The sequence below is a fragment of the Astatotilapia calliptera genome, chromosome 22 (genome assembly GCF_900246225.1).
Source record: "Astatotilapia calliptera chromosome 22, fAstCal1.2, whole genome shotgun sequence".
Taxonomy (NCBI): domain Eukaryota; kingdom Metazoa; phylum Chordata; class Actinopteri; order Cichliformes; family Cichlidae; genus Astatotilapia; species Astatotilapia calliptera.
In genome coordinates, this window is record NC_039322.1 from 19,929,156 (window position 1) to 19,955,695 (window position 26,540).

The 26,540-nt window shown below is 40.7% G+C and overlaps 1 protein-coding gene across 1 annotated transcript in view; it reads right to left on the reverse strand.

Moving 5' to 3' along the window:
* Nucleotides 1-261: 261 nt before the first annotated feature.
* kcnh8 (potassium voltage-gated channel, subfamily H (eag-related), member 8) overlaps nt 262-26,540 on the reverse strand; it is a 57,426-nt gene continuing 31,147 nt past the window's right edge. Inside the window, exons 7-16 of the mRNA XM_026157047.1 lie at nt 21,630-21,834; nt 19,007-19,216; nt 17,500-17,699; nt 16,218-16,467; nt 10,261-10,475; nt 9,006-9,044; nt 7,933-8,228; nt 5,933-6,045; nt 5,675-5,754; nt 262-1,209 (exon numbers count right to left, since the gene is read on the reverse strand). Of these exons, the coding sequence (XP_026012832.1) occupies nt 619-1,209; nt 5,675-5,754; nt 5,933-6,045; nt 7,933-8,228; nt 9,006-9,044; nt 10,261-10,475; nt 16,218-16,467; nt 17,500-17,699; nt 19,007-19,216; nt 21,630-21,834 (2,199 nt within the window). The 3' untranslated portion in view covers nt 262-618. The remainder of the gene's footprint in view (nt 1,210-5,674; nt 5,755-5,932; nt 6,046-7,932; nt 8,229-9,005; nt 9,045-10,260; nt 10,476-16,217; nt 16,468-17,499; nt 17,700-19,006; nt 19,217-21,629; nt 21,835-26,540) is intronic.

The following is a 26,540-nucleotide window of genomic DNA, read 5'->3' on the forward strand; positions in this document are numbered from 1 at the left end:
AGAGCACAATACTTCCCATCTCTCTACTCACGCCGTTCTGTGCTCCAAGTCCAACCAGTCACTGTTCCATGAAATCCAGAGCATCTGACACTGGTTGAATGAGCAAGGAAAAAGGGGTTAAAAGAGAGGGTTGCCCTCCACAACACACCCTCACCGCTTGTTCTAAACCCAGCACTCCCAGTGCTTTCTCCTCCTCCAGCATGAAACCATTTTCAGTCAAAAGCAAAAAAAAAAAAAAAAAATCTTCTTTTTCTCCTCCATCCTACATTATGGCACAGGCTTGCTGTGGGGGAAGGTACTGGAGGTAAGCTGATAGTTGCCGCTACGGACCAGAAAGACCAGAGCTCCACAACCGACCCAAGCCTCTAACAACACGTAGTTTCTATAAGTTAAAGCTAACACACCTAAACCTTCTGTACTTGTTTTCATGCAATGGGGATTTGAAACACGTGCCTTTAAACAAAAAGAAGAAAAACATCTGAGTTGTGTCCCTGTAAACATTTTCCAGTGGTAGAGGGGACCCCAGTTTATCAGTCTTAGCTTGAGTTTAGGAAAATATCCCAAAAAGTGTTCTTGAGAAAGTCCTGCAGACTCCAAGACATTTGTGATTAAGGTCTGCTACAAATCCTTGGTTGGGTTGTGGTTGACATCCCCGAGTCCAGTTTGAGGAGAACCACCAGAGCTCTGAATAAGACCCTCATGTCCTCCGTCCTGCGGAGGTGGACTGTGTGCACCTGGCCTAATGGAGCTAGAAGCCCTGCCTCTGCAGTGGGGAAACTCTGGAGAGCTGAGGTGCGACAAAGGCATGTGTGGCTCTGAGATCACAGAGGATGGCTGCACTTGAAGGGCCAATGAGCTGGCAGTTGGAGATGGAGTTGAGCTGGGAATACCTATGTCCCCCAAAAGGAGGTCTTGGGTTTTGTGTATGAGGGAGTGGCACAATGTGCTATGCTGCTGGGACATGATGAGGGGGGAGGAAGGTAACGACATGGGTGTTTCTGTCCACACTGTGCCAGTCTGAGAGGGGAATGGTGAAGGGAAAGTCTGACGGGAGGGGGAATGGTGTAGGTATGTGTGGCGTGCTGGGGAGTAATGTGTGGGGCAGACTACTGCAGGTTGTGGCACTGACGTCATGAGGGTCTCCATGAGTTGAGCCATTCTCTTCATGACCTGCCCCAGGTCGGCCACTTCTCTCCGAAGGGTGCTCACCTGCAGAAACAAACAAGAATCAAGAGACAATCTGCCTGTAACTATGGCTGGTATACATCATCCAAAGCACTTCACAAGTATTGAAAATAAAAAAAATATTGTGTTGGTGTCATATGGGTTACAATGTTTTTTTTGTTTTTGTTTTTGCGGAAGCAAGCTTGTAATTTATTTTAAGTCCCTGTGTGGTAGCTTTTACTGGAATCTGCAGCTACCGTCCTAGATTCATATGCATATTTATAGAAAATGTACACAATAAAGTGCATCTTTATCCCACCCTTCCCACTGTAGGGAAGGGTTCATTTTTAACAGTCCTACTGCTGCTACTGGTTCACACTAAAGGCATTCAAATGTAAAAAAAAAAAAGGGGAAAAAAAGGTTGGCTTGGTTTGTTTGTCCCAGCGGTTAGTGCGCCGACTACAATTAGACAACCATTTAAGTTGTTTTTGTCAGTGGATCGTTTTGTTAGACTTTGCAGGAAAGTAGTGCAATAACGAGGATCCACAGTGAGCTGTGAAAAAGTACTGCATACCAAACAAACTGCACACCTCCCACCAGGGTACCAAAATTCCTCAGGCTGCTGAATACAGATCACACTCTCTGCTCCACGAAATCAGAACATGGCTGAAAATTGTTACGGCTGACTTTAGACAATGCTTTTTGGCTGTGTTATAAAAAAAATATGCCACTAATGTTGTCCATCTAACAGCAATACTGGCTTTATTGTCTAGAGGATGAGTGTCAAATTTAAGGCCTGGGTCAGCTTTGGAAAATATGAAGGAGGACATAAGTTTTTGGAGCAGCTATTCACACTCCACCAAAGTAGTTAAGTGACAGATAATGACATGAAAATTACTATTTTTCCACTGTCTATTATAGAAATTCTATTTTAAATAGAAAAAAGAACATTTTCATCAATCAACAAAAATGTTATGTCTGTCTGGGCGCTGAGCTACCAGAACCTTTTCTGTAATTTTACACATATATCACGAAGAAAGACTGAGACATTCTGTTGAAATTGCACTTCTTTTTTTTTATAATATGAAGATATTTTAGGGAAAACCGAAGAACTAACTTCCTCTACAGGCGGCACAATAAACCAAGCGGAGATGGTTCCTATAATCCGCTAATTTCCTTGATTACTTTCATACTCCCTCAGCAATTGAAAGGTGTTCCTCCCAAAGTGTACGGCGTAGTCTAAGGAGCGTGGAAAGATGCTTTTCTTTCTAAACTCCTTAGACTATGATGACTTGGATCACTGAGAACCTTCACATACAACAAAGCAAGCCAAATTATTCCATTAATATGCTCCAAAAGCACAAACAGCACCAGAACCATGTGGAGGCCCAGTTCAGCAAATCCATGTAGAATTATAATGAAGGAAGAAATTAGACACATAACCCCAAAACTTTTACTAGACTGCAAACCAGTAAGGTTGGCCATTTCAGTTTATGGGGACTGATTCAGATCCAGCCTCAAGTGGCCACTGGAGGAACTGCAGTTTTTAGAACTTGAACGTGGGCTTCATTTTGCAGTTCTGGAGGTTTATAGCTACAATCTACAAGACTGCATTTGCTATATTTTGCTTAACAAATTTGACTATAACTCTCACATTCCAGTCATTACCATCAAATTGATTTTTCTGAATATATGACACAAACTTGTGAGGAGACACTGCTAATCAACAAAAAGCCACAGATTATGAATTTGTTTTTTTCAGGTCAGCCCTTCCAGGTCAAATATCTATTTCGTGCCTGCCGTTTTGCATGTAACTTCAAGCTGCTATAATTGGTCATTACACTGATGAGGGGGGTTGCTGATTAGTAGCTCTCTGCACGTGGCGTGTCCACAGAAGGCACGACCATGAAGTGCTGCCAATGTGCCATCTGCTTCTGCACTCATGACCATTCATCAGGCCAATCATGCACGCCAGCGCAACTGGATGCACATCAGCCCCCAGCGGGACACACAACTCCAGGTGGGAATTGCTCTGGTCGCTGCATGAATATGTCAAGAGGTGATGAGGATGAGCACTCAAGTATATTGTGATCACGACAGACCTAATCAGGCTGGGAACTTCCATTTCCTCTCTCAGCTCACATTGTTATGTTGCCGCCTAGGCGAATGTTGTCCAAAGTGATTACCTGGCTCAGTCGTTTTTAGGCAGGATTTTTAGCGTCTTACAGCATTGAGGTTGTTAAACTTTGATCAGCATCACGAAACCCTGACCAAAATCCTACTTTTGCTTTTACCATAGAAAAACATCCCCCCTTTTTCAATCTCTCCCTCTCACATGTGGCCGGGTCTAAACTCTGACTCTGATAAAAATAGAAAAGCCAAGAGTGGCGGTCCAGTCCAATCTGACACGCTGTCAACGTGATTCTAGTACACCCACGTCAGAGATAGACGGGTTAGAGAAACAGCAGCGATGCAGCGACAGGTACCCTCAAAGTCAGTAAGAGCATAGTTAGACCAAACAAAGCTGATGTTTACTTATCCATGAGTGTTTTAAAAGTGTTGAGCTGTAGTGCTGCAGTGCATAAATATAGTAATCCAACATATTAAACAACAGCAGGAAATTGCATGAATACTAAAATCCTGATTGCTCTCTATGCCGCCTGGGAGATCATGCAGTGAATAAATTCACAGTGCTTCCCTTTGCTTACTGTTTAGCTTATTGCATGACATACATATGATTGATATGTACTCATTTTAGTTTAATTTAAGACAGGATTATTTAAATTTCTCTTATATGACAGACTGATTTAATTCTATCATCTGCTTAAAACTTCTGCTGTATTCATGCCTTAGTTTCAAGTACCTGACTTTTTCTTTGTTTCTTATTGTTCATTGTGTTCAAAAGTGGGTCGCTACTGATGAGCAGGCATGCCTATTGTGTTGTTTCATGTCTTTCTAGCAGCCTCTTTTAGTAATTATGCATCTAATTACTCAAGCTGTTCAGGTAATGCTCCCATTGCTCCTGCTCTCCTATGCACATGATGATTTCCTTGGCGTAGTACAGAGGTCACCATGCTAGGCCTCATTTGAATTTGAATTTCTCCCACTGGATAAATAAACGGTCCTGTCATGGCGCCAAGTCGCAGGGCAAGTGTAAGAGGCCAAAGAGCAAGAAGTATGTCTTATAGCAGCATGAAGAAAAATCTGGAGTTAACATGGTGAGAATGTGGTATAGGTCTGAATGATGTTAACCTTGTAAGCCTTTGGCTCAGATGGCCTTACTGAATTTTGAAAAAATAAAGTTCGAGCTTTGTTATTCAGTGGTAGTGACTCCTTTGAATAAAGGCAGAAACAAGAAGTGAAAATTACCCCCTTGGATTATCATCTCAACAGGAACCTCTTCTGATTTTGATTAAAAATGACAAAATTGGGTATCTCACTAATGCTGAATAAATCAGCCAGTGCTAGCATAGCTTAAAATAAATGTAATTTCTTTTTGCCTATAAATGATTTTTTTGTCTCCTTTGTCGTGCTTTTGTTGGACTAGTGTACGTTTGCATGGGGAGCTGATAGGGTTCAAATCAAACGGCCCTTTTCATCTCCTATGGTGATCGCTTTGAATGGATCCAAGTGTGGATTAACAGCCTACAAGACCATGCTGAGGTCCTCCTGTTAACCACCGGTCACCCACAGAGACAGAGGAGGCACAGAGCCAGTGTGCATAACTGTGAAAAGGCTGTGCCATTGTCTTTCCTCTCTTTTATAGATTTCTTTCATTACTCATGCTTTACACACATCATGTTTCTACTAGCAACAACAGCAAAAAAAAAACAAAAAAAAAAGTCCAGAGGATCTCATTTATTTGTCTATTTTTTTACAGGTTATCTCTTTCTCTTTTCTCTCTACCTCAGTCATCCCATATGATACACACCAAGGCTTAACAGGAGGAGGCGAACACTCCTCCTCACCTGCCAAGGGGTCTAATGTCAATTTAGCCGCCCGCCAATCAAAACCATAGGAAACAGCACGGCAGTCTGTTTGCGTGTATGTGTGGACATTTTAAGTTTGACAGAGCACCACGAGAATTAAAAATAAAAATATGACTAAAATCTTCAGCATTTCAACTGTATGTTAATGTGAAAAAATACAAATAGAGAAAGATTAAGTAAACGAAACGAACTAATAGGGTTTAAAATGCTTATTTGTTTGTCGTTTTTGCTTCATTACTTCCCTCAGTCCTTTCATCTGTCTTGTGGCTGACATGCTGATACAGCCATATGGTTTGTGCTTACTTGAGCCCTGTCTCTCTATCTCTATCACTCTCTGTCTCACCACAGTCATGTTTCTATGAGAGCATTAAACTTAATCTAAGATAACAAACTCCTCTTAATTCTTGCTCTTACCATAAACTAATTTTTTAACTTAAAATCGAATCATTTAATATTGTGTGAACTTGCTTTTTGTAATCCAAAAGGAGACGAGGTCCCTATAAACGCACGCAAGATCCCACCTGTTGATCGAGGTGTCGCAGTTGTCCTCTGGTCTCCTCCGCTTTAGCTGCTAATTCGGCTGTGCTTATGCGCAGCATATCTGTAACAAATAAGAAATGTATAATTCCCTTCAATCAAGGACCAATATACACCCCACAGTTGATTGCACTACAGCCATTATACAGCCATTAAGCACTCTGTCTACAAAGTGTTTTTGCATCTGGGACAGTAAATGACATAGGTTCATGTCTGTGAGTTGCGCTACATGAAGAGAATACCTGTGGTTGGTGCTGAGGCACTGGTTGGTTCACTGACAGGATGGCCTTGGTTAGAGAAGGAGAAGGCCAGGGAGCTCTCTGTCCCCTGACTGTCTTCAGTACCATCCACTATCCTGCAGAGAGATATTATTATATTATTGTGCAATAACACTACACAATGTACACATTTTGGTTATTGCATTATGGTGCTATTCCCTAAAATATTTTAGGCCAGAAATATAAGATTATGTGTTTAAAAACAAACCGAAATTTTCCATATATTTGAAATTCATAGTTTTAACATCAACACAGTATTTAATTCAATGTGAAGCATATTTGTGAATATAAACGGCAATTTAAAAAATATGTAGCTGAATTCTATATATATTACAACAGATTTTGTGTATTTAGCCAGTTATTTTTATTTCTATATAAGATAGTTATATAAGTTATATACGAATAACCAGCTTGTTTGATTTATACTCTATGTCACTGACAAATATTCATCCCATTCAGTTTATTATGTTGGCTAAATTAAAATGATCCAGTCTAAACCATGATGAGCATAAAGACTGGAAATGGGGTTACATCTTTAAAAATACAGAAATGTCTCTTATAATACATTTTAAACCCTCTATTTAACCCTTTGTCCAACACATGTCATACAATAGTGTGTGTTGGACAAAGGGTGAATGTGAGTATGATATGAACCCACGTTCATCTGCTTCACTTCCACACATTCAACTGGCAAATGAGTCATGTGATTCCTACTTAAGCTTCTCCAGCCTGTCCACAGTTGCTGTGAAGATGCAAGCCACTTTGCAACCCACCTTCACCTCAGTCTTTCTTTATATATAATGTCTGACTTAACTAATACCACGTCTTCTGATGTCTGCTCTGTTCGTTCTGGGATCTTGCTGCTGTTCCCTGACTTCTGCTTTCCATGTACATGAGTGAAAGTGCATGGAGGTCTCTCATCAGGAATTAATTAATGCAGTTGGTTCCTCCTTTCCATAATGATTCATTCATGTGTGTGTCATTAGAGAAAGTTTTAACACGACTCTATTCAGTGCTGTGAGAAACGAAATGCCTCCCATGATTCAATAGCTTACAGAACCACTTTTAGCAGCAGTAACTTGCAGTGAAGGTTTTCTGTATGACTTTATCAATAACTCATAGCATTGTGGAGGAATTTTGTCCCACTCTGCTTTACAATGTTGCTTCAGTTCACAGAGGTGTCATGTATGCACAGCTCCTTTACGTTCCTGCCACATGATCTTAGAGGATCGTAGGGGTCTGTTGTAGCTTTAGCTGCTGGACAAATAACCTCATATTTGACTCTAGAATACTTTGGTTTACAAAGGTGTTCATGGTCAGCTCAGTGACTGCAAGGCATCCAGGTCATGTGGTTGCAAAACAACCAAATGACCTGTGATTCTGCTCATATGCTGTTTTTGGATTTTACCAAACATGTTGCTGTATAGCCAAATAGCTTCACTTTGGTCTCATCTGTCAAAAGGACATTGTTCCAGAAGCCTTGTGGTTTGCTCAGATGCAACTCTGCAAACCTAACCTGTGCTGCCATGTTCTCTTTAGAAAGAAGAGGCTTTCTTTGTGCTGTCTTTCCAAACAAGCCATACTTATTTAGTCGTTTTCTGATTGTGCTGTCATGTATATTATAAATGTAACATTTAATATGCTGACTGAGGTCGTTGGAGTCCGAGATATATTTCTTCCATTTTGCAGTTTCTGTAAAAACTGCACGTTTCAGGGTGTGAAACCTTTTCTGTATACCCTCACTGATAGATCACATAATAGAAATTTAGAGGATTAGACTTCCATTAGTCTGTCACAGGGTTTAGTAAATACACATACTGTTTGTCACTGATGACACTTTTGAGTCATTTCTAGTTTGCGGCATATGCACTCTTCCAAAGAAATATAAAAATAGGCATAGCTTGGATTCACAGGGAAACAGGCCTAGACAGGAAGTAAGACCAATCAGTGGAGAACAAACTCACCTGGGGCTGAGATTGGAAGGATCTAAAGTGTTGAGAGTAATTTCCTGGATCTTCCTCCGAGACCTGCTAGAGTTTTGTGCCACGCTCTTCTGGCTGGGTCCGCACATTGGAGACTTCTCACCAGCCCCCCTGAGGTTCACTGCTCGTTTCTGCTGTGATAACAAAGATACGGTCACGGCCTCTTGCTCCTCTTGCTCCTCCAGCTCCTCCAGCTCCGCATCTTCCTCATGTTCCTCCTGTGCCTCTGTGATAGGTGGATAGCCCTGAACCACTCGCCCGTTCCTCTTCACCTCTGACTGAAAAAAAAGCAAAATTAAATTAAAATCTAAAATCACTTTGGCTCATCTGTGGCTCATCATGGCCATTTCACTTTTTCCTCTGCAAAGTTAATAAAATGGTTCTTTATTTTTTTTAAGTAAACAAAATGTACTAATGACTTGTAAGTGCAATGAGTTGCCCACTCAGTTGGATAAAAGGTCAGATCAACAGTTTAGGTTGCAGATGTGTCCTGCAGAACAGTAAATGCAACACCTGACACCTGTCTCATTGAACACAGAGAGCTGCGTCTATCATTAGTGGTCTGCAATGAGCCTTCAGCTACAAGATGAGGTCTCAGCCTGATAATAGCAGAAGTAAAGACCACAGTCGCCTACTGAACCATCTTCCTCTGACAAAAATACCACCAGCGTGAGATTAATGTCTCATCGAGAGAGATAGACTCTTCTGTAAAATATTGGAACAGCTTGACAGTATATAGAGCATCTTATCGCCTTCTATTCTGGTGCCGCCATGATCTAATGACTGCAACTAATTTTGTGCAGAAGTGATCTATTTCGTCCTTCATCAAGTCTCAAACAATGATTGTGCCCATTATCGGTGACTGAAGCCTTCCGCTGAGTCACCCAACAAAGTTTTCAGAGTGCAGAAGCATCAAATTTCTTAGTGAGAGCTGATGAAAAATTCGGTGATGGCTGTTAACAAACAACATGAACTAATCGGACAAGTCTTTTAAATTAATGGCACCTGTCTAAAAGCTGTTTAGCTTCTGCTTGTGAGAGTGAGAATTTGGGTACCTGCGTCTCTAGAGCTGTTGTGGACAGTCTGGCCTTAACCTGGAAGAAAGCCAAAGAGGAAACACAGTAAATGAACTGCAGATAAGAGCAATTAAGCTGCCATCTTTCTTTTCTTGCTTTTAATTTACAGGTGAGTCAGTTCACAAGGTTATACAGTAAATTATTTTCTAAAGCCAGTATAAGAATAGAATAGATGATAATGACAAATACCCTAATGACCTTGATATAGTAGTACTGTAGTGGTAAATGCAGGATAGTAAGACCAAAAAAAAAAAGCAATCTCAACATTTCAGCCGCAAAACACCCCTCCATCTCCTGTCTTCATTTAAAGTCTATTGAGCCCTGAGATTTGGGCTGCCCCTCTGCACATTAGCCTCACCTAAAAGCCCTGCGGCATGCAGTCCGAGTGAGTGCGGGTGTGTGTGTGTTAATGATGTGTGTGCGCGTGTAAGTGGGCCAGCGGCGTTTGGGCAGGCGAGACAAAAACACCTGACTGTAATTACAGCAGTTCAGCTTCTCCAAGTCGGCTCAGCTAGCTCTCTCTCTCTGTAATTTTAAAGTTTCCAGACCCTTCTTGCTTTGCCGTCTCTAAACTCATCAGTCATTCTCACACATTAGTACAGTATCGTGATTCATTTCACCGAGAAATTGGCGAGAGCACATTAATTGCTTCTCTTGCACTGCTGTGGGTAATACCCAGGCATCGTTAATTAAAAAATATTAAAAAATCAGGATCTATTAAGGGTGTATGGAGATAATTAAAACAAATGAAAGATTTGATTTGGTGTTTGGCTTTGGGATCCCCAAATTTATTTTGCTTATTTAGTTTATTATTTCATTGCTATTGCTTTAGCAAAATTAGCACCTAACGCATGTCTTCTCACATCTTTCTTTCTTTTCATAGTTCCTTCTTTTGGCATCACAATCAAAAAACGGTCCATGGGGGATGTATAGTTAAAAATCAGTTTAAATCTCCTTCCAAGGAAAACATGATTTGATCCCGTGCTAAATTTGTAACTTTCCTCATTTATTTTGCTTGGATATGCTTTCCACAATGTAAAATAATCTCATGAGATAAGCTTTAAGAAGCTCCAGACTGAGAGCTATTGTTGATGATGTAACTGTAAATGATGTAACTCTCTCCTTTAAAATGAAACTACCACGAAGATTACAAACTGTTTGTACTAATTTCCCTCGCTTTATAAGTTAGCCAATTATATGTGGAATCAATACACCAATACTTGGATGGACTCACGTGTGCCTCGTGTCCCTCTCTCAGGTTGTACGTGAGGTCCTGCTGGATGTCCTGGACGAAGTGGTGAGAGTACTCAGGATAGAGGTCCAATACCTCATAGAGTCCTTTCAGGTTGATACACTGCAGGTCACAGTAGGTCAGGGCTTTCACATCTGCATTGGTTTTTATTACCCGGTTATCCAAGGACAGGTTTGCTCCGATCAGGTCACCTTTACCTGCTCAGGCAGAGAGAGAGTGAGATGGTCAGAAAAAGAGGTGACAGCATAATGTACACTGTGGTAAAGGGTGTTAGAGGCACAGACTCAGTAATCTTTTCTGCAGACGCATCGGGACACATCAGCGATAACTGAAAAGTTTATAAGCTTGGAGGGTGGAGAGGTCCTGGAGCAGAGTAATGCTTAGACATTAAGAGGATTATTCATTTATTCAAGACTCAGAATATAACTTCTTCTGAATTCTAATTAGTAACTTTGTCACTATTATAGACTGTATGTCTTCTATTATTACACTAAGTACTGAGCACAGTGTTGGTTAAGGCAGGGAAGGAAGACACACTCAGCTTGGTAAAGCTGAAAACAGCTGATCTCACTGCAAGCCCCCAAAGGTGATAGCTCAGCTAACACACTTTTACAAATCCTCATAGTAAATTTTATTAAGGGTGCACTACTAAGGAACCTTGGACTACATATAATTGCTGCTGCCTCTGCAAGCTTCTTTGGAACCCACCTCCACCTCAGCTTCTCCTTCTCACGTGGTGTCTGACTTAATCGATGTCATGTGTGTTGTAATTTCCACCTGTTCAACTGTGTACCTGGAGCCTTGAGGCTGCTATACCATGACAGAGCCACATACCACCAAACTCCACCTCTATCGAAAAAAGAAAGGCAGCCTGAAATTCTTTATTTGTTTATTACCCAAACGTCTTTTGCTAATTAACGTTTGCCACTGACTTCTTAGATGTTAAAGTATGAAGAGCATAAAGAGGCAACTGCAAATGCATCTGCAAGACCAAAAACTGAGCACTCTATTAACGGGAAAGCTTCAAGTAATACTGTTTAAAAAGCTAAACACTAATGACCAAGTAATACCAAATAGGAAACAAGCTTAATGAGAGAGAGAATAAACAGAATATTGCAGCGTTGTTTTGGTCTATAATTATTATTTATAAATCACTTCCACTGCTTTTAGTCAGTTTTACAGTTTGGGTGAAGTGGCTGTGACAGCTGTTCCTCTCCATACAGGATGAAGATAAGTGCCCCTTTAGAGTTAATATCCCTTAAGCAGAGATAAATTATTCATTATGGTCATTTCGTGGTGTGAACGCGGCTAAATTACACCACAGCTGATGGAGTGGCAGTCATGACTGTTCATGTTCTCCTTCTCTGTCGCTTTCTCAACCCACTCCTTCTCACTCCGGTTATTATTCCTCTCCTCTTTCATTCGCTCCCTCTGTTTTTAGAGATCCAACTGGTTCAGCTATATCAAAACCCTTTGTCACTGACTTTTCTTTCTTTTCCATCATCTTCCTTCTCCTCCATTTCCTCTTTTTCTTTTCTTGCTTCTTTGTTTCACTTCTTGTTTCCTGCTTTGTGTTTCCTGTCCGCTATTCATCTGCTACTTTGTGTTTCCCAAACTTCCATTTTATTCTTAACATTTTAGCTTTTGTTGCATCATTCTGGTTTTTAATTTGCTTTTTTGTCTTCCTATTTACTTCTTTCTTTCTTCTTTGCTGTCTTTCTTATCTTTTTTGTATCTGTCTCTTTCTAGTTTTCTTTCATTCCTGTCATCCCCATCTTCCTTTTTTAAATTCTCCTCTTCCTTTTCAGCTCACTAGATGCTTCCCCTCTGCCTCCATCTCCTGTTTGCCTTCTAACCTTTTTATCTGCCATGTTTTACTTCTTTCTGAGTTTCTCTGTCTTCTCCATTTTGTGTTTTCTTTCTTTTTATTCATTTTTCCTTTTCTTTTCATTTTTCTTTCTGCTTATCTTTCTGTCTTGTTAACTTTTGATTCCTTCTTCCTTATGTTCCTTCCTTTCTCCCTTCACTCACCAATCTGGACCTCAGCTTGGCTCACTTTTACTCTCATCACTTCTTCTTCTTCTCTTTCCTTTTTTCTTTTCTCATCACTTTCTCTCATCTTAAGCCCCATCCGTTTTCATTTACTTCATCTCATTTGATTCCTCTTGTTTTCCACTCTTCTGCTTCCTTTTTTGCCCTCCCTCTTTCAGCACACGTTCTCTCCATCTTCCCAAAGTTTCTCCTCATCCTCTCACTCTTCCTGTTTTTGGTCTTCTGTCTGTTATGTGGTACTGAGCTGTGGCTATGGACTCGCTGTGTGGCAAGGAAGGGGGTGATAGAGAGAGACGAGAGACACATGCTGAGAGAGAGAGAGAACCTTTTTTTTTTCTTCAGACACTCGAAGTTAGCCTGACCTTCAGCACACAAGCACAGAGACAACGCTCTCCGCCTGTCAAGCCTACATACACATATGCACCCACCCACACACACACGCACACAAACACATGCCATTCAGCAGAAAACAGCAGAAAACAATTCCGCCTACTCGATACACACAAACAGGAAAACACAGAAACCTTTTTTTCCCTCTTTTTTAACAGGAGAAAAGGCATGCAGGTGTTGTTTCTACAAACAACTAGATACACACACAAAGATAACAATGCCAAAAGAGGAAAAAACCATGACAGATGGAGTTTCTTGAACCATCTGGCTGTCTTCTATTCTCTGTCACACGCACTTGTGACAGATAGAGTGTATTCCTGTGTCATGAAGGTCAGAAAGCAAAAGCCAGTATGGTCACTTAGGGCAAGAGGTTGCATCGCACAGCAGATGTGCATGCTTGCAGATACAGCTCGAGTGAGTCTACATCTCGATTTGTTCTGCACACAAAGATGGGCATCATTTTATGAACTTTCAGAAAATTCTTCATCTCTAAGCTGAACATACTGGAGTTTTTTTTTTTAAAATCTTACTTAAAAAAATAGTCCATTACGTATTGAGTATTAAGTATTGAGCACTGAAGAAGTTGAATGATTACCTTTATAACCATGTTTAATGTGTTAAAGTCGTTTTAGGAGCAGATTTTGTGACTCTTTTGTTCTTTTATCATTCTATCATTCTACCCTGTTATTCAGCTTTGGTATTAATAGTGGCAATGAAGATACAGACAAGACATGTGGGTGGAGAGAGAGCAGATTTGCACTTTATATTTAAGTTCCCATGAATATTAGTTGCTTACTATCGCTTTATAAGTCATTGGAAAGCATAATGATTTATTCTGCATGGCTGTGTTTTACAACTGCAAGCTCATTAACTAAGTGCTTTCTCTCAAAAATGTACTTAACTGCTTCTTCATAGTAACAAATCTATTATACATGGATTACAAGCTTAATATGGTTTGTTCAGTGTTGCATGTTTAAGGTCGCACAAGAACAACCATTTCTTAAGAAACTAAATAAATATGATCTATTCTCAAGTAACAAAAAAACCCCAAACAAAAACAAAAAATGTCTAACAAACTCTTATTAAGACTACCGATTCTATAGAGAGGCCCTCGCAGTTTGACATGTTGCACAGAGCCTTTTGATTGGGATCTGCCAGTTTAAGATGACCATTTGATACTTGCAATACGTGAGATGTTTTTAATCAGGCAAATGCATAATAAAAATGAATAATAAGGACAAAGAGACTTTGCTAAAGTGAAATGCAACTTCATAAATATGAAACGTCTGCAGCACACGTTTCTCTGTTTTATCTAATTTGTTCTTCTCAGGAGACACTACTGGCTGTGATGGCTTTTATCTTTATCAAGCTTTATTTTCCTTTATGCTTTATTTTAACCTTTTTCATTTACTTTTTCTTTCATTTGTATTTCACCAAGACTTCTGCTGTATAAACAAAACAGTCCTTTTTAAATAATTATTGTAATTTCATGAACAAAGACAGCGATATTTTTTCTCGGTTCAAGCTGACTCGCAGCTTTTGAGCACGTTGTGGAACCGTTAATGAGAAGCCCGTTTCTATTTTAGCACGCGGCTTCCTTTGGAATTGCTGAATCGGGGGGATCCACCTACTGAAATAGACTGTTTTTGTATTTTTCTGTTTCTGTTGTAGAAAACACAGGAGTCAGTTCTGGCTTCAGATGCTGTAATTAGCTGCTGCTTTAGCAAATCAAATATCGATTTAAAACTGAAAGTGAAAAAGCAAATGAATTTGGCCTGGGGTGTCACATAGAGACCTACTTCAGCAAGCAACGAGGAACTGGGATGAGCAGCATTAAAACGATCAAGACTAGAAGAAACTAAAATGACCTAACTCTGTGAATTGGACTGATTAAATGTGCTAGACTCAACTGGACAGCACAGATTAAAGCTGACAGAAGACTGAATTACACTTCTGTGGAAAAGATATGATGAATGCTCAGCTGGACATAACTGGATTGCAATAGTTTAGCCTGGATGGAATTGGACAATTATGGATCGAATGGATCACTGGTATATGATATAAAACAATCGGCAAAGGTTGAATGTCTCTTTCATCACCTGCCAGTCAGCTCCGCTCATCCTCTATGGGCTTCAAGACATCACTAAAACATGCAGCCCAGCTTAAAGAAGAATGCAGCTCCTTCATATTATGTGCACAAATTGACAAGTCCTTCTTTGCCTACTGCAAAAGGAGATTGCTCAAAAATGGCATTTACACTCACTGGTCACTGCATTTGGTACATTTTCAACCGCTCTTTAACTCAAATATCTAATCAGCCAATCACACGGCAGCTTCATCCATCCAGCTCCATCAATATAGGCCTGTAGACATGGTCAAGGCGACCTGCCCAAGTTCAAAATGATTGTCAGAATGAGAAAGAAAGGTGATATAGGAGACTTCAAACATGCCATTGTTGTTGGCCGTTGGCTGGTTTGAGAATTTCAAACACTGCTGATCTACTGGGACTTTCCCACACGACAATCTCTAGGGTTATCAGAGAATGGTCAGAAAAGGAGAAAATGTCCAGTCAATGGCAGTTCCCAGGGTGCCTGTTTGGCTTCCAAGTTGAGCAGGCAATATGCTGCATGTGCTGGAGGGCTAAATGCTGTATCCCGGGTCTGACTCAGATCCAAGGCTTGTTGTCTCATCTTCACTGCACAATCTAATACAGACAAAAAGGAACCCCCAAGACATGCTTCTAGCTGATTGGAAGGCTGCAGAAGAATGTACAACAGATGTGCTACTGCTGCAGAAGACCACACCAGGTGGCACAAGAACAGGATACTTAGGCTACAATGTTGCCTGGTCTGACTCCCCAGTGATTCTCAATTTCTGCTGCAAAATTCGAATGAATTTTTAAATATGCACGGATCCATCCCACCTTGTTTGTGTAAATTGTTACAACAAAATGAGCATTGTTGCCTAACTGAGCTTAACCACAGCCTGAATATTGTTGCTGACCTATGACCCTGCACCATTATCTGATGGATGCTTCCAGCAGGATAACACACCATGCCACAAAGCTCAAATCATCACAAACTGGTTTCTTGAACATGACAATAAGTTCAGTGTACTTAAATGGACTACACAACCACTAGATCTCAATCCAATAGAGCACCTTTTGCAATGTGTTGGAAGATTCACATCATGGATATGCAGTCGACAAATCTGCAGCATCAGAGTGATAATAACTTCAGAGGAATCTCTGCTGAGGCCAGTGAGTTGACTTTTTAACAAGAGCTTAATAATAATTCACTGAAAATGCACAATAGCCTCTAGGACAATGTAATCCTTCAAATTCAAAACAATTAGCCTATTTTCAGGATGGGCTTTTACACAAAGAGCCACGCAGAGCTTCGTTATTAAGCTTGCTGTTTCCTTGTTAAAATTAGAAAAGATCTGTTTTCCTTCCGTCTTCCCACCCCCGAGCCCCTTCCTTCTCCCTTTTATCATACCCAGAATGGCCAGCACCATGCCATCTTTCAGCACTTCCATGGATCCTGAGCAGACAAAGAAGATGGCCTGGAGAGCGTCACCCTGTCGAAGGAGGTACTCTCCTGGAGCACAGAAAGAGGTCTTGATGTGCAGTGACAGGGAGCGCAGGCAGCCGCGACTGGCAGAGGCAAACAGCGACAGCTCCAGGATCTCCTTGTTAAGGTGCATGGTGATGTCAGATCGCAGCTCATCTGGGAAGTCCTTCAGCAGCTGTAGAGATGGGGGGGGAAATAGAAATCAGAGAAGGATGTGAGCAGCATGACACTTGTAATTGTAAGAAAAAAAAACACATGTACCTAAAGTTAAAAGATATTATTATTACTATCATTATGTAGTAATAATTACCTTTATACACCATTACCAACCAATGCAACACCTGTGGCTGCAACACAGACAATATAAGGTGAGAATTTGGAGAAACGCTGTCATTTGCACATCATCTATCTGTCCATCCCCTCAGCGGGACAAAGATCTGCAGCTCAGCAGCATCACAGCTGATCAATGAGTCATCAGAGCCAGGCTTACTTTAATCAACAGGCCCATCTATAATTCATTTGTCTGGGTTTCATCATCATCACTCCCTCCACTCCCTGCTCTGTTTTCTGACAGCTGTCTTGCAGGCATTCACAGCCTAGAGGGACGAGTTGCTACTATACTGCTGACTGGTTGCCTCTGTTTCCCTGAGCTTATCAAGCAGAGGTGTTGTTCACCCTGTCTTACTGTGTGTTTTCTCTACATGGTCCTGAAGCCACATTTGCACACTTAGATCTGTTTGCACGTTTCCTTTCACCTGATGTTGTCTTCAACAAAAACAAAATCTGGTTTTGAAAACCAGCCTCGAATCATCATTTTTGAAACTGAAGGCCGAGAGCTTGTCCTCTAAATATCATCATGCATAGACAAAAAAGTCATGTCTTCTTCTCCCTGTGAGTCAGTGCTCAGGGCTAAACACACCTGCATTCACTGTGGGTAATCATAGTACCATTGATTGTATTTTCACCTCTACCGTGAGCCTAAATGTGGCTGACATGTAAGGAGTATGTGAACTTTCAAATGAGTTATCGGTCCCTGTGGGCTGTGCTGTTGGACATTTAAAGTACAAGTGAACAGACCAAGTAGGGAAAGGGTTAATACCAACTGAAGTAATTACTGTATTTGATGCTGATGTTGGGATATCGTCAATGCAAAGACACTTCCAATTTCAGTTTAGCAAAAACCAATCAGGTCGTCTTCCTTTCATACCTCGTTACAGTCGATGCCATTGTTGACCGACCAGGTTGTTTGAAAGTACTCCAGCATTCGCTGCTTGAGGCTCTGCGGCAGATGATGGACACGTATGAAGTCCTTGAGATCTTTGGTTTTGGTGTGGTACAGAGACCAGCGTGAGTACATCCTCTGGATAATGGCTGTCACATTACCAAAGACCAAAGCGTGCATCAGTGCTGCAGGTAAGAAGAGATGAAGAAGGAGAGTTAATGAAGTGGACAGTAAGCATGGATGACATACAGTGAAAAATGTGCTGACAGTGAATTGTCAAGACAGGGAACAAAAATAGGAAACCTGACTAAACTCTTTTCTAGACTGGTTTTGTATCTCACAGTAAACCAAAGAGAAACATCAGCACAAGTGTTACAAGTGCAGCACAATAACAGTAGAAAAACATGGAATTGGACTCAGATCATAAGTTGCTCAAAGCAGGTCAGAGAGAAACATCTAGAAACAGGAACTCTGTCATATTTCTAAAATATTAAATAAGCAACAGGAATAAGGCAGGAATACAACAGTTCTGCCTCCACTTGATTTCTATGATCAAATAAACATCAAATCAACTAAATATACACATGCATATCCTGCAGCTCTACTCCTAGAACACAGGAACATCAGGATTAGGTCTGGCAGGGTCATATTTGATTGGGATGACAGATACCTGTCCTGTTCACCTAAGCTCATCCACTTTTCAGCGGTGCTGCAGCTGTGTCGCATGCTGCAAGACGGGAAAGTGGGACTGCTGTGACAGCGATTACTGATTGTGGCATGAGCCATTAATGAAAGAAAACTGAGCTTTAAGCTTCACCACTGAAAACTAATTACATTTTATGTTTTACACTGTTGTAAGGTCATTTAGTCATATTGTTATTCATGTTTGCATTGAATGATGGAATAAAATGATTTAATTCAATTCCACCCATCCAGTTTGGCCTATGTTTCCATATAAATATGAACAGGTGCTTGGTTCAAGTTTTTATTTCGTGTAAACCCAACAGGGATAGCGTGTGTGTGTGTGTTTGTGTAAGCACATGTTTGTGTGGTGTGTCTGTGACAGCTACTGCTACTGCCCCAGGCAGCCAGGGACATTTAGCATTTAGCTGAACCAGAATTGGGAGTGTCCACAGGGAAAACCCCCACCACGGTGACCTCTCCTCATCCCCAAAACACAAATGTAGTGTAACAAGCCAGTTTAAACCGGATCAGACCTTCCTGCAGTTGTCTGCCAGTGAAATATAACAGCTTACAGTGAAACAAATGATGGACCAGGATCAGATTTTGTTGATGTTCCATCCATCCGTCTATCCTGCTTCACTGCGTATCCGATTTCAGGTAAGGGTCATTTGTACAGGTAAGTATAATTCCACACACTGTTGTCTCAATCTGATCTCATGATAAATGTAAGCATTTCCATCATTTCCAAAACACGTGTGCACTCAAGTTAATGTGACGATATCTCACGACTGATCGTTTGTTCGTGTACCTCCTATAAGCATGACACAAACGGAGAAGATCTTCTCAGCGTCAGTGTTGGCTGACACATTGCCGAAGCCCACGCTGGTGAGACTGCTGAGTGTGAAGTAGAGTGAAGAGATGTAGACGCTTCGGATGGAGGGACCACTGCCAGAACCATTAACACCTCCTGTGGGATAGTACGGCGACTCCAGACGCTTTCCCAGTTCATGGAGCCATCCTGTTTTAATATAGTGTAAACAGCAAACGGATGGTCAGACAGAAACGTTAAATTTGTTTCAATTTCTTCATTTTTACTGGTTATCATGAAATCCTATGCAGTAATTGGTGAAAAGAAATCTGCATTGTTCTCATGACCCACTGGATATTGACCGGGATCCAGTTATGAAGATGCAAGAACAAGGTAATTGTGAACAGCACAGCTTATCGATGCTAACCAAAAATCAGCCCAACAGGCCTCGTTATACATAAGTGACCTGAGGACTAAAGGGGAAGCCTTGTGTTTTGGTATGAGAAGAATTAACACATTTTGCACTGATTTTACAATGCACACACACATAAGTGATGCAGTTGTTGCACCCACCTTTTTTTACGGCTCTACCGTAAAGGCTTAAAATCCTATATGAAGACCCTGATGACAAATGCATATACAGGTAAATATAAGATCTCACTTGCAGAAAAACCCCTGTATCTCTGGTTTTAACGGCACTTCAGAAATTTAAATATGACTTCTGTTCTGTTCAAGTTTGTCTTCTTGTGCACCTCTACACTATTGGTGATGAAAGCTTTTTTTTTTTTTTAAACCAAAAAAAAAACCCAAAACCTGCAGCCAGCGAGCCTGCAGGTAGTGCATCAGGTGTGAAGCATAAAAATGAACATGACTTTGAAGTTGCTGAGTTTTGGGGATGTCCAGTGTTGTCACAGGGAGAACATTCATGAGCCAGAACAGCACAATCTTTACTCACCACAAATCCAATTAAGCATATTTCACTCTCTTTGAATTTGTCCACTTCTCCATAATAATAGTTAAAGGCTAACCGTTCTGACACAGTGGAGTAGACCCTACATGCAGCATAGATGCACAATTTGCAGGTGCACTGAACAGGACTCTCCGGAGAACAATCTATCAATTGCAACTAGCACTGGAAGCAGTCCAGAGGTCAACATGAAGGTCAAGCTGAAAGGGCCAATTTTAAACGAGTTAATGTTTTTGGCCTTTAGGGATACAGTCTAGTCTGTCTGTCTGTCTGTGTCTTTTATTATACTAGCCTTTATTATAGCCTTTGTATGAGTCTGTTTATTGCACAGATTTTGGCCCATAGAAGCTCAACGTTTCTTTTATACTGAGTCTGACAAAACTAGATAATGACTCCTTCAGCTAGAACAGAAACTGAGGCTGTTTTTTTAGCCCCACATTTTGTCCCAGCATTTGATGTCACCGGAGTCAGTTTTCCATTAGCATCCTGTAACAAAGTTGATAACAAATCTCTGCAGGCACACATCACATTACATGTACACTGTTACCACAGTGGTGGGTAGCTCTGAGACTTATTAATTAATTAATTTTCACATGGCTACAATATAATGAATTCAATTAATTTTTGGTACAAAACACAGCAACAAATCTTTTTCTTTCTTTGTCTGGTTCTCTGTGATATTCTAGCAACATTTGTGGTGAATCAGCACATTCAATGTCTTCCTGCGAATGATAGGGGGTGGGAAGATTGTATTACATTACTAATCCAAGCACCAACAGCGCCTGAAGATGCTACAACTGATACTGGCAAAGTGCCCAGTAGCACCGGTGCTATGCTGAAAAAAAAGGTCTCGGTTACAAGTCGTTGTTTGTTTTGACATCATAGGATTTCAAAGGCGCTTCGAAGGAAGAACACTACAGATGCAATGTTTTATGTGAGACTGTTGATGGAGAAGTATAGAAAAGGTCGAAAAAAGTGGCACTGTGTCTTTGTGAATCTAGAGAAAGCATATGATATGGTGCCAAAGGAGGAGCTCTGGTACTGCAAGAGGAAGTCAGAAGCGGCAGAGAAGTATGTTAGGGTGGTGCAGGACATGTATGAGGACAGATAGACAGTGTCGAGGTAGGAATGACAGATGGCTTTAAGATGGAAGTGAGATTCCATCGGTGATCTGCTCTGATCCTTTTCTTGTTTGCAAGGGGACAGATGAGGTCAGGCAGGAGTCTCCTTGGACTAGGATGTTGTGACGACACTGAGATCAGCAGTGAGAGCAGGGAGCAGATGGATAAAAAATATGGAGGTATCCTCTGGAGAGAAGAGGAATGAAAAACAGGAACTACGTGTGTGTGAATGAGACGGAAACAAGTGGAAAGGTGAAGGTGCAAGGAGCAGAGGTAAAATAAATGGGGTGAACCATCCAACACAACGGACAGTACACGTGAGAGGTGAAGAAGAGAGTGCAGGCAGAATAGAGAGGGTGAAGAGTGTCAGGAGGAATTCGTGACAGAAGGACAGCAGCAAGAGTGAAAGAGAAGGTTTACAAGATGGTAGTGATGGTAGGAAGCAGATGATCCACTGTGGCAAACCCTAAAGGAAGCAGCTCAAAGAAGAAGAAGAGTTTGAAGATTTGCGGTTAAGATTTCCCCCGCCACTGACCAATATCCCAGTTGTTCGTGTTGTCCTCCATTTCCTTCTTGCCGATGATGTACCAGATGCAGGCCATCCAGTGAGCCAGAAGGGCAAACATGGACATCAGCAGGGTCAGAACCACAGTGCTGTGCTGCGAGTAGCGGTCCATCTTTTGGAGCAGCCTCAGCAGTCGAATTAAACGCACAGTCTTCAACAGGTGCACCACTGACACCTGTAGGTAAACAATAAACCAAGGTGAATCTATTTGTAGATAATGAAGTAACTGGTTACATACAAGTTTTACTGTTAAGAACTTTCACATTAAAGTGAAGTGGAATTCACATTTTGGATTGACAGATGTATTTTTAATTATATGGACAAGGATACATTGAATCTTCTTTAAAATGGTTCTTATTATCAAAGAGTTTAAAAAAACACATAAAACTGACATTCTGTACTAAATTTCAAAGCCAGCATGAACTTTAAATGATTGTCAGTTATTAACAGTAGTCTAACCAACAAATTCTTCTCAAGAGATATAAAAAGAAGTGTCAAAGAACTAAAACATTAAATGTATTTTCAGTTTTCTCAAATTAACCAGCCAACTGGTGTTAAGAAGCTCCCCACTATGATATTTATGGGAGGCATATCAAATAATAGCCACCGACTATGTTAATAATATTTGATTAAGCCACTTTTGTGCACATGCAGCACTAATTATAGGAAAAAAGAAGCATTAGTTACTCAGTTGCTCTCTGACTCTATAATGTGATCTGTATCAAGATTTGCTGATAACCTTGAATGCAAGAGAAATCAGCCTGTGTGTTGGTTTTGTGTCTTAACTTAAAATTCCCACCTTCAGCCGAGTTTGCTTCTCTGGACTTTTTATGCCTTTTCTGTTTTCCTTCATTCTGTAACCACTTAAATTTTGGCCCATGTCTTCTGAGCCCTCCTCTGACTTGCACCTGCTCCTCAGGCAAACTGCGCGAACAGTCTATCATTTGGGACTTGCTGTCATCTTTCCCCACAGGAGATGTACACACCAGGTATTATTAAGAAAGATGTAGGACAAAGAGGACATGTGATACATGTTACATGTGTATTTGTGTAGCGAGGAGAGGAAGCAGGGAAAATTGGGTGGGAAAGTAGGCCAAAAAAATACTGTATATAAAGATAGGGTCTAGTCAAAGCATCCAGACAGTTATCTTCACTTCCACAAAAATAAATAAATAAATAAATACAATAAATCATTCAGCTGTGATATTCTAATCAAGAAATGTCCTTAAAAGGGATTATGATCCTGTTCATATCAATTTAAGGAGAAGAAAAACAGGAGATCTCAAGATCACGTCACTATATTTAAAAAAAATAAGGACTTGGTTTTGGATTTCTCTGTGCAGTAGCAATTAGTCACTGAAGTAGTTTAGGCCATCTAAGAGAAAACAAAACACAGTGATTAGATAAACTTCCTTAAAGAAAAGGAATTCTCCATCAGCTGTGTATAACGGGGCCAAATCACCAACACTGCTGATAAAAATGGTCTCCTGCAAGTGCTTCCAGCAGCACCTTAGGGTCCTCTATGCTGAGCAAATGGAACAAAGCATCAAGAGAAGAGTGACACATTAGAATGATAAAAATAGTGTGCAGGAACACTGGGACCAAAGAGGTCATGCTAGTTAGGCCTTGCACGACCCAGGTAACATGATATATTCTGTGCACAGTGTTTAATGTCTCAACTAAACATTCAAGGCAAGATAACAAACATCACATTGCAAACATTGCAAAGCTAGCCCCAAAGTATGTGGTACCGGACCCAGAGGGTTTGTCTTTAAAACTGTAGAGGCTGGGAAATTATAGAGAGTCAGAGTGAGGAACCCTATGCATTGAAGATGGGGCCCATCAAAGGTGGCCAGATTAGTACAGTGAGATTAATCAGTCTGTCACACTACAAACAGCCTCTGTCATGCACCCAGAAAAGTCGCTGACTAGTCAGCGCAATCAAGACTTCAAGGAAAATGTCAAAGAAAAAGCATAAACTGCCAATTGTAGATAAAACATTTCTCAGTATTGCATAGGTCAGTCTCACGTCTAGACGGTCACTTTAACCTTGCATAGATGTGCAATGCATTGACTGTGGTGTGGTGTTGTCAGGGTACATCTCTGAATGCTAAGCTTATGCAGACAGAGAAGCTAAACCAGGGTCCATTAGAGTACCATGTGCTGACACACCGCTGCATATAATCCACACATTGTATGCAAAGCTAACCACACCATAACAACACAAAATCTGTGTGGATGGATGTCCAACATCTGTGTCCACAGCACATGCATTATTTAACATATGTAATAAAGAGTGTCTTTTCTTTGGGACAATTTGTTTCTCTGGCCCCTGGGTTACATCTGATGTGCAGACTCAGATATTTTCTCAGGCTCTGTGCTGATTATCAGCAGGGCACCGTATAACTATTTCATGTAGTAATAACTAGAATATATCAAGGGTTGTTTGTGTGTACATGGGTGCATGTGAGGGGACAAGGAGGTAAAGGAGGGAATTACAGTGCTTGAACAAAGCTAAGAGGAGGAGATATGTGGACTGTCCTTATCAGAGCTTCTCCTGCACATGTCTCCAGTTTTATGGTAGCTTGTCCTATCGCCGTGAGAAATAGAGAGCTGGTGCAGCACGAGGCATAATGAAGCCTCCTACTGAGCCCAGGGGAGAGGCACCATCTCCCCTCCACTATCTATCACCACCCCACATCCCACCTATGGAGCGAGCAGGCTGCGCCACGTCCCGTTCTCTCCAGCGCCATGAGTGGTAAGCAATATAATGTAGCCAGCAATGCATATGTGCACCACCTGCTACTTTTTCCTTTAACTTTTCCTCCTGTCACTTCCATCTCACCCCTGCCATTCACATTTTCATTTCCTCTGCTTATCAGGTGTGAAATATATATGCTTTGCAGCCTGATTGCTTACTTCTGCTTTTTGTGCGCGTGAGACCATAAGGTTGCAGAAATGCTCATTATTTCTCCCCCTGTAGCCACGCCTTTAGCCCTGCACGCCTATCACAACAGCATGGCCAGTCATGCATGTTTATTTATTTATTTATTTTATTAATGCCACGGTATCGGCCCAATAAGCATGAATAACATTGTTCCCTAATGCCAACAGGGCATCCAGCCATACAGACCCAGGAGACCTACTCACAGCAGCTAAATCAAGCGGAGGTTTCTGTTTGCATCAACTATGTACTGCTGAAAAAAATGTTCATATCAGTAAAAAGCCAGATAATCTCAGCACACTTTTCATTTAAGAAAGAAGTAAGAAGTGAATGAAATGTACATTGGTGGTAAACATTTTCAAGTGAAGAAATGCTATTCAAATTTCCGCTCAGGACACGTTTTTGGACCTCCTGTGTTATTTTCTTGAAAAAATATTTCAGTCAAGCAGATAAAAGCAAAATTTCTGTGGGAACTAAAATGTACAGTTGTGCATGGAAATGCACACAAAATTTCAAGGTCAAGGTCAAGTTTATTTATAAAGCACATTTACAACAGCTCATGCTGGACAAAGTGCTTTGTAAACTAAAAGGCAACTAAAATAAGTAAAATGCACAACAATGATGTTAATGGGGCTGTTAAAACAAAAAATGTTCAGGCCAACATGTGCTAAAAGCCAGTGGATAAAAATGTGTTTTCGGTAAAGATTTAAAATGTTCGAGTGTTTGTGCAGATCTAATATTTAGAGGCAGACTATTCCAGAGTCTGGGACCTGTCACAGAGAAGGCTCTGAAAGAGTAAAGTTTTAAATTGGATCCTGTAAGGAACAGGAAACCAGTGTAGAGAGGCCAACTCTGGGTTATACGCTCCTTCTGTTTTGAACTAGTCAGCAGATGAACAGCTGCATTTTGGACCAACTGGAGATGATAAATAGAGGTCTGGTCCAAAGTACAGAGAAAAAGGGAAGAGTATTGAAAACACCCAATAAAAAGGAATATATCCAAGGAAAAGGACTAATCGGTGAGTATTGGTAACCTGCCTGGAGCTTGCTGTTCATATAAACAGTGGGTTTTTTTTATATTATTTAATTACATATTTCTTCTGTTCCTTTATTCCATCACAGTAAGAGTACAGCATTGTGCTAAAGTCTTGAGCTACCCCTCATATCTTTTTAATTTTGTAGGAAAATGCAAAATAGGTGCGATGCAGTGAAACAAGTGCAAGCATAAATGATAATATAATCTATATATATCAAAAATCAGTCATGCTGAAAAATGAAGCTGCTCCCAATGAAACTCTGTGTAGAGGATCAAAATGTGATGGTACTTTTCTGTGTTCATAATTTCATCAGTGTTGATAAGCTCTCCAACACTGCTGATTGAAATGCAGCCCAAACCCATGACAGAGCCTCCACCATGTTTTACAGATGGCTGTAGACACTTGCTGTTATACATCTCTCCTGACCTCATCTGTACATATTGACTTTTTGAACCAAAAATTTCAAAATTGGATTCATCACTCCTGTTACCACTAATTTTCAGGCCAGTTCTTAATTTAATTTTGAATACCATACCTGTTTCCCTTCATTAAAAATGGCTTCCTGACAGCCACCCTTTCACTGGCACAATTTCTCATGAAGCTTCAGTGAACAGTAGCTGGATCAGCTGAAGAACCAGATGCATCTCTTAGGTCCTGTGTCAGGTCTTTGCTGAAATTTTCCCCTTTTCCTTAAGAAAACAACTTTCAAATACTGTTTATCGTTATTTTTATTTTTGTTTTTTGATCACTCTGCTTTAATGACTTACTCCAGACAATATCGAGATACGCTTCCAGTTTTAAGTTCACATTTCTTTGGGAATCACTTTGTTGGTGCAAAAATACTATTTTATGTCTGCCAACTCTGTTATGTTTTGCATTTTTTGTGCATTCAGCTATAAAA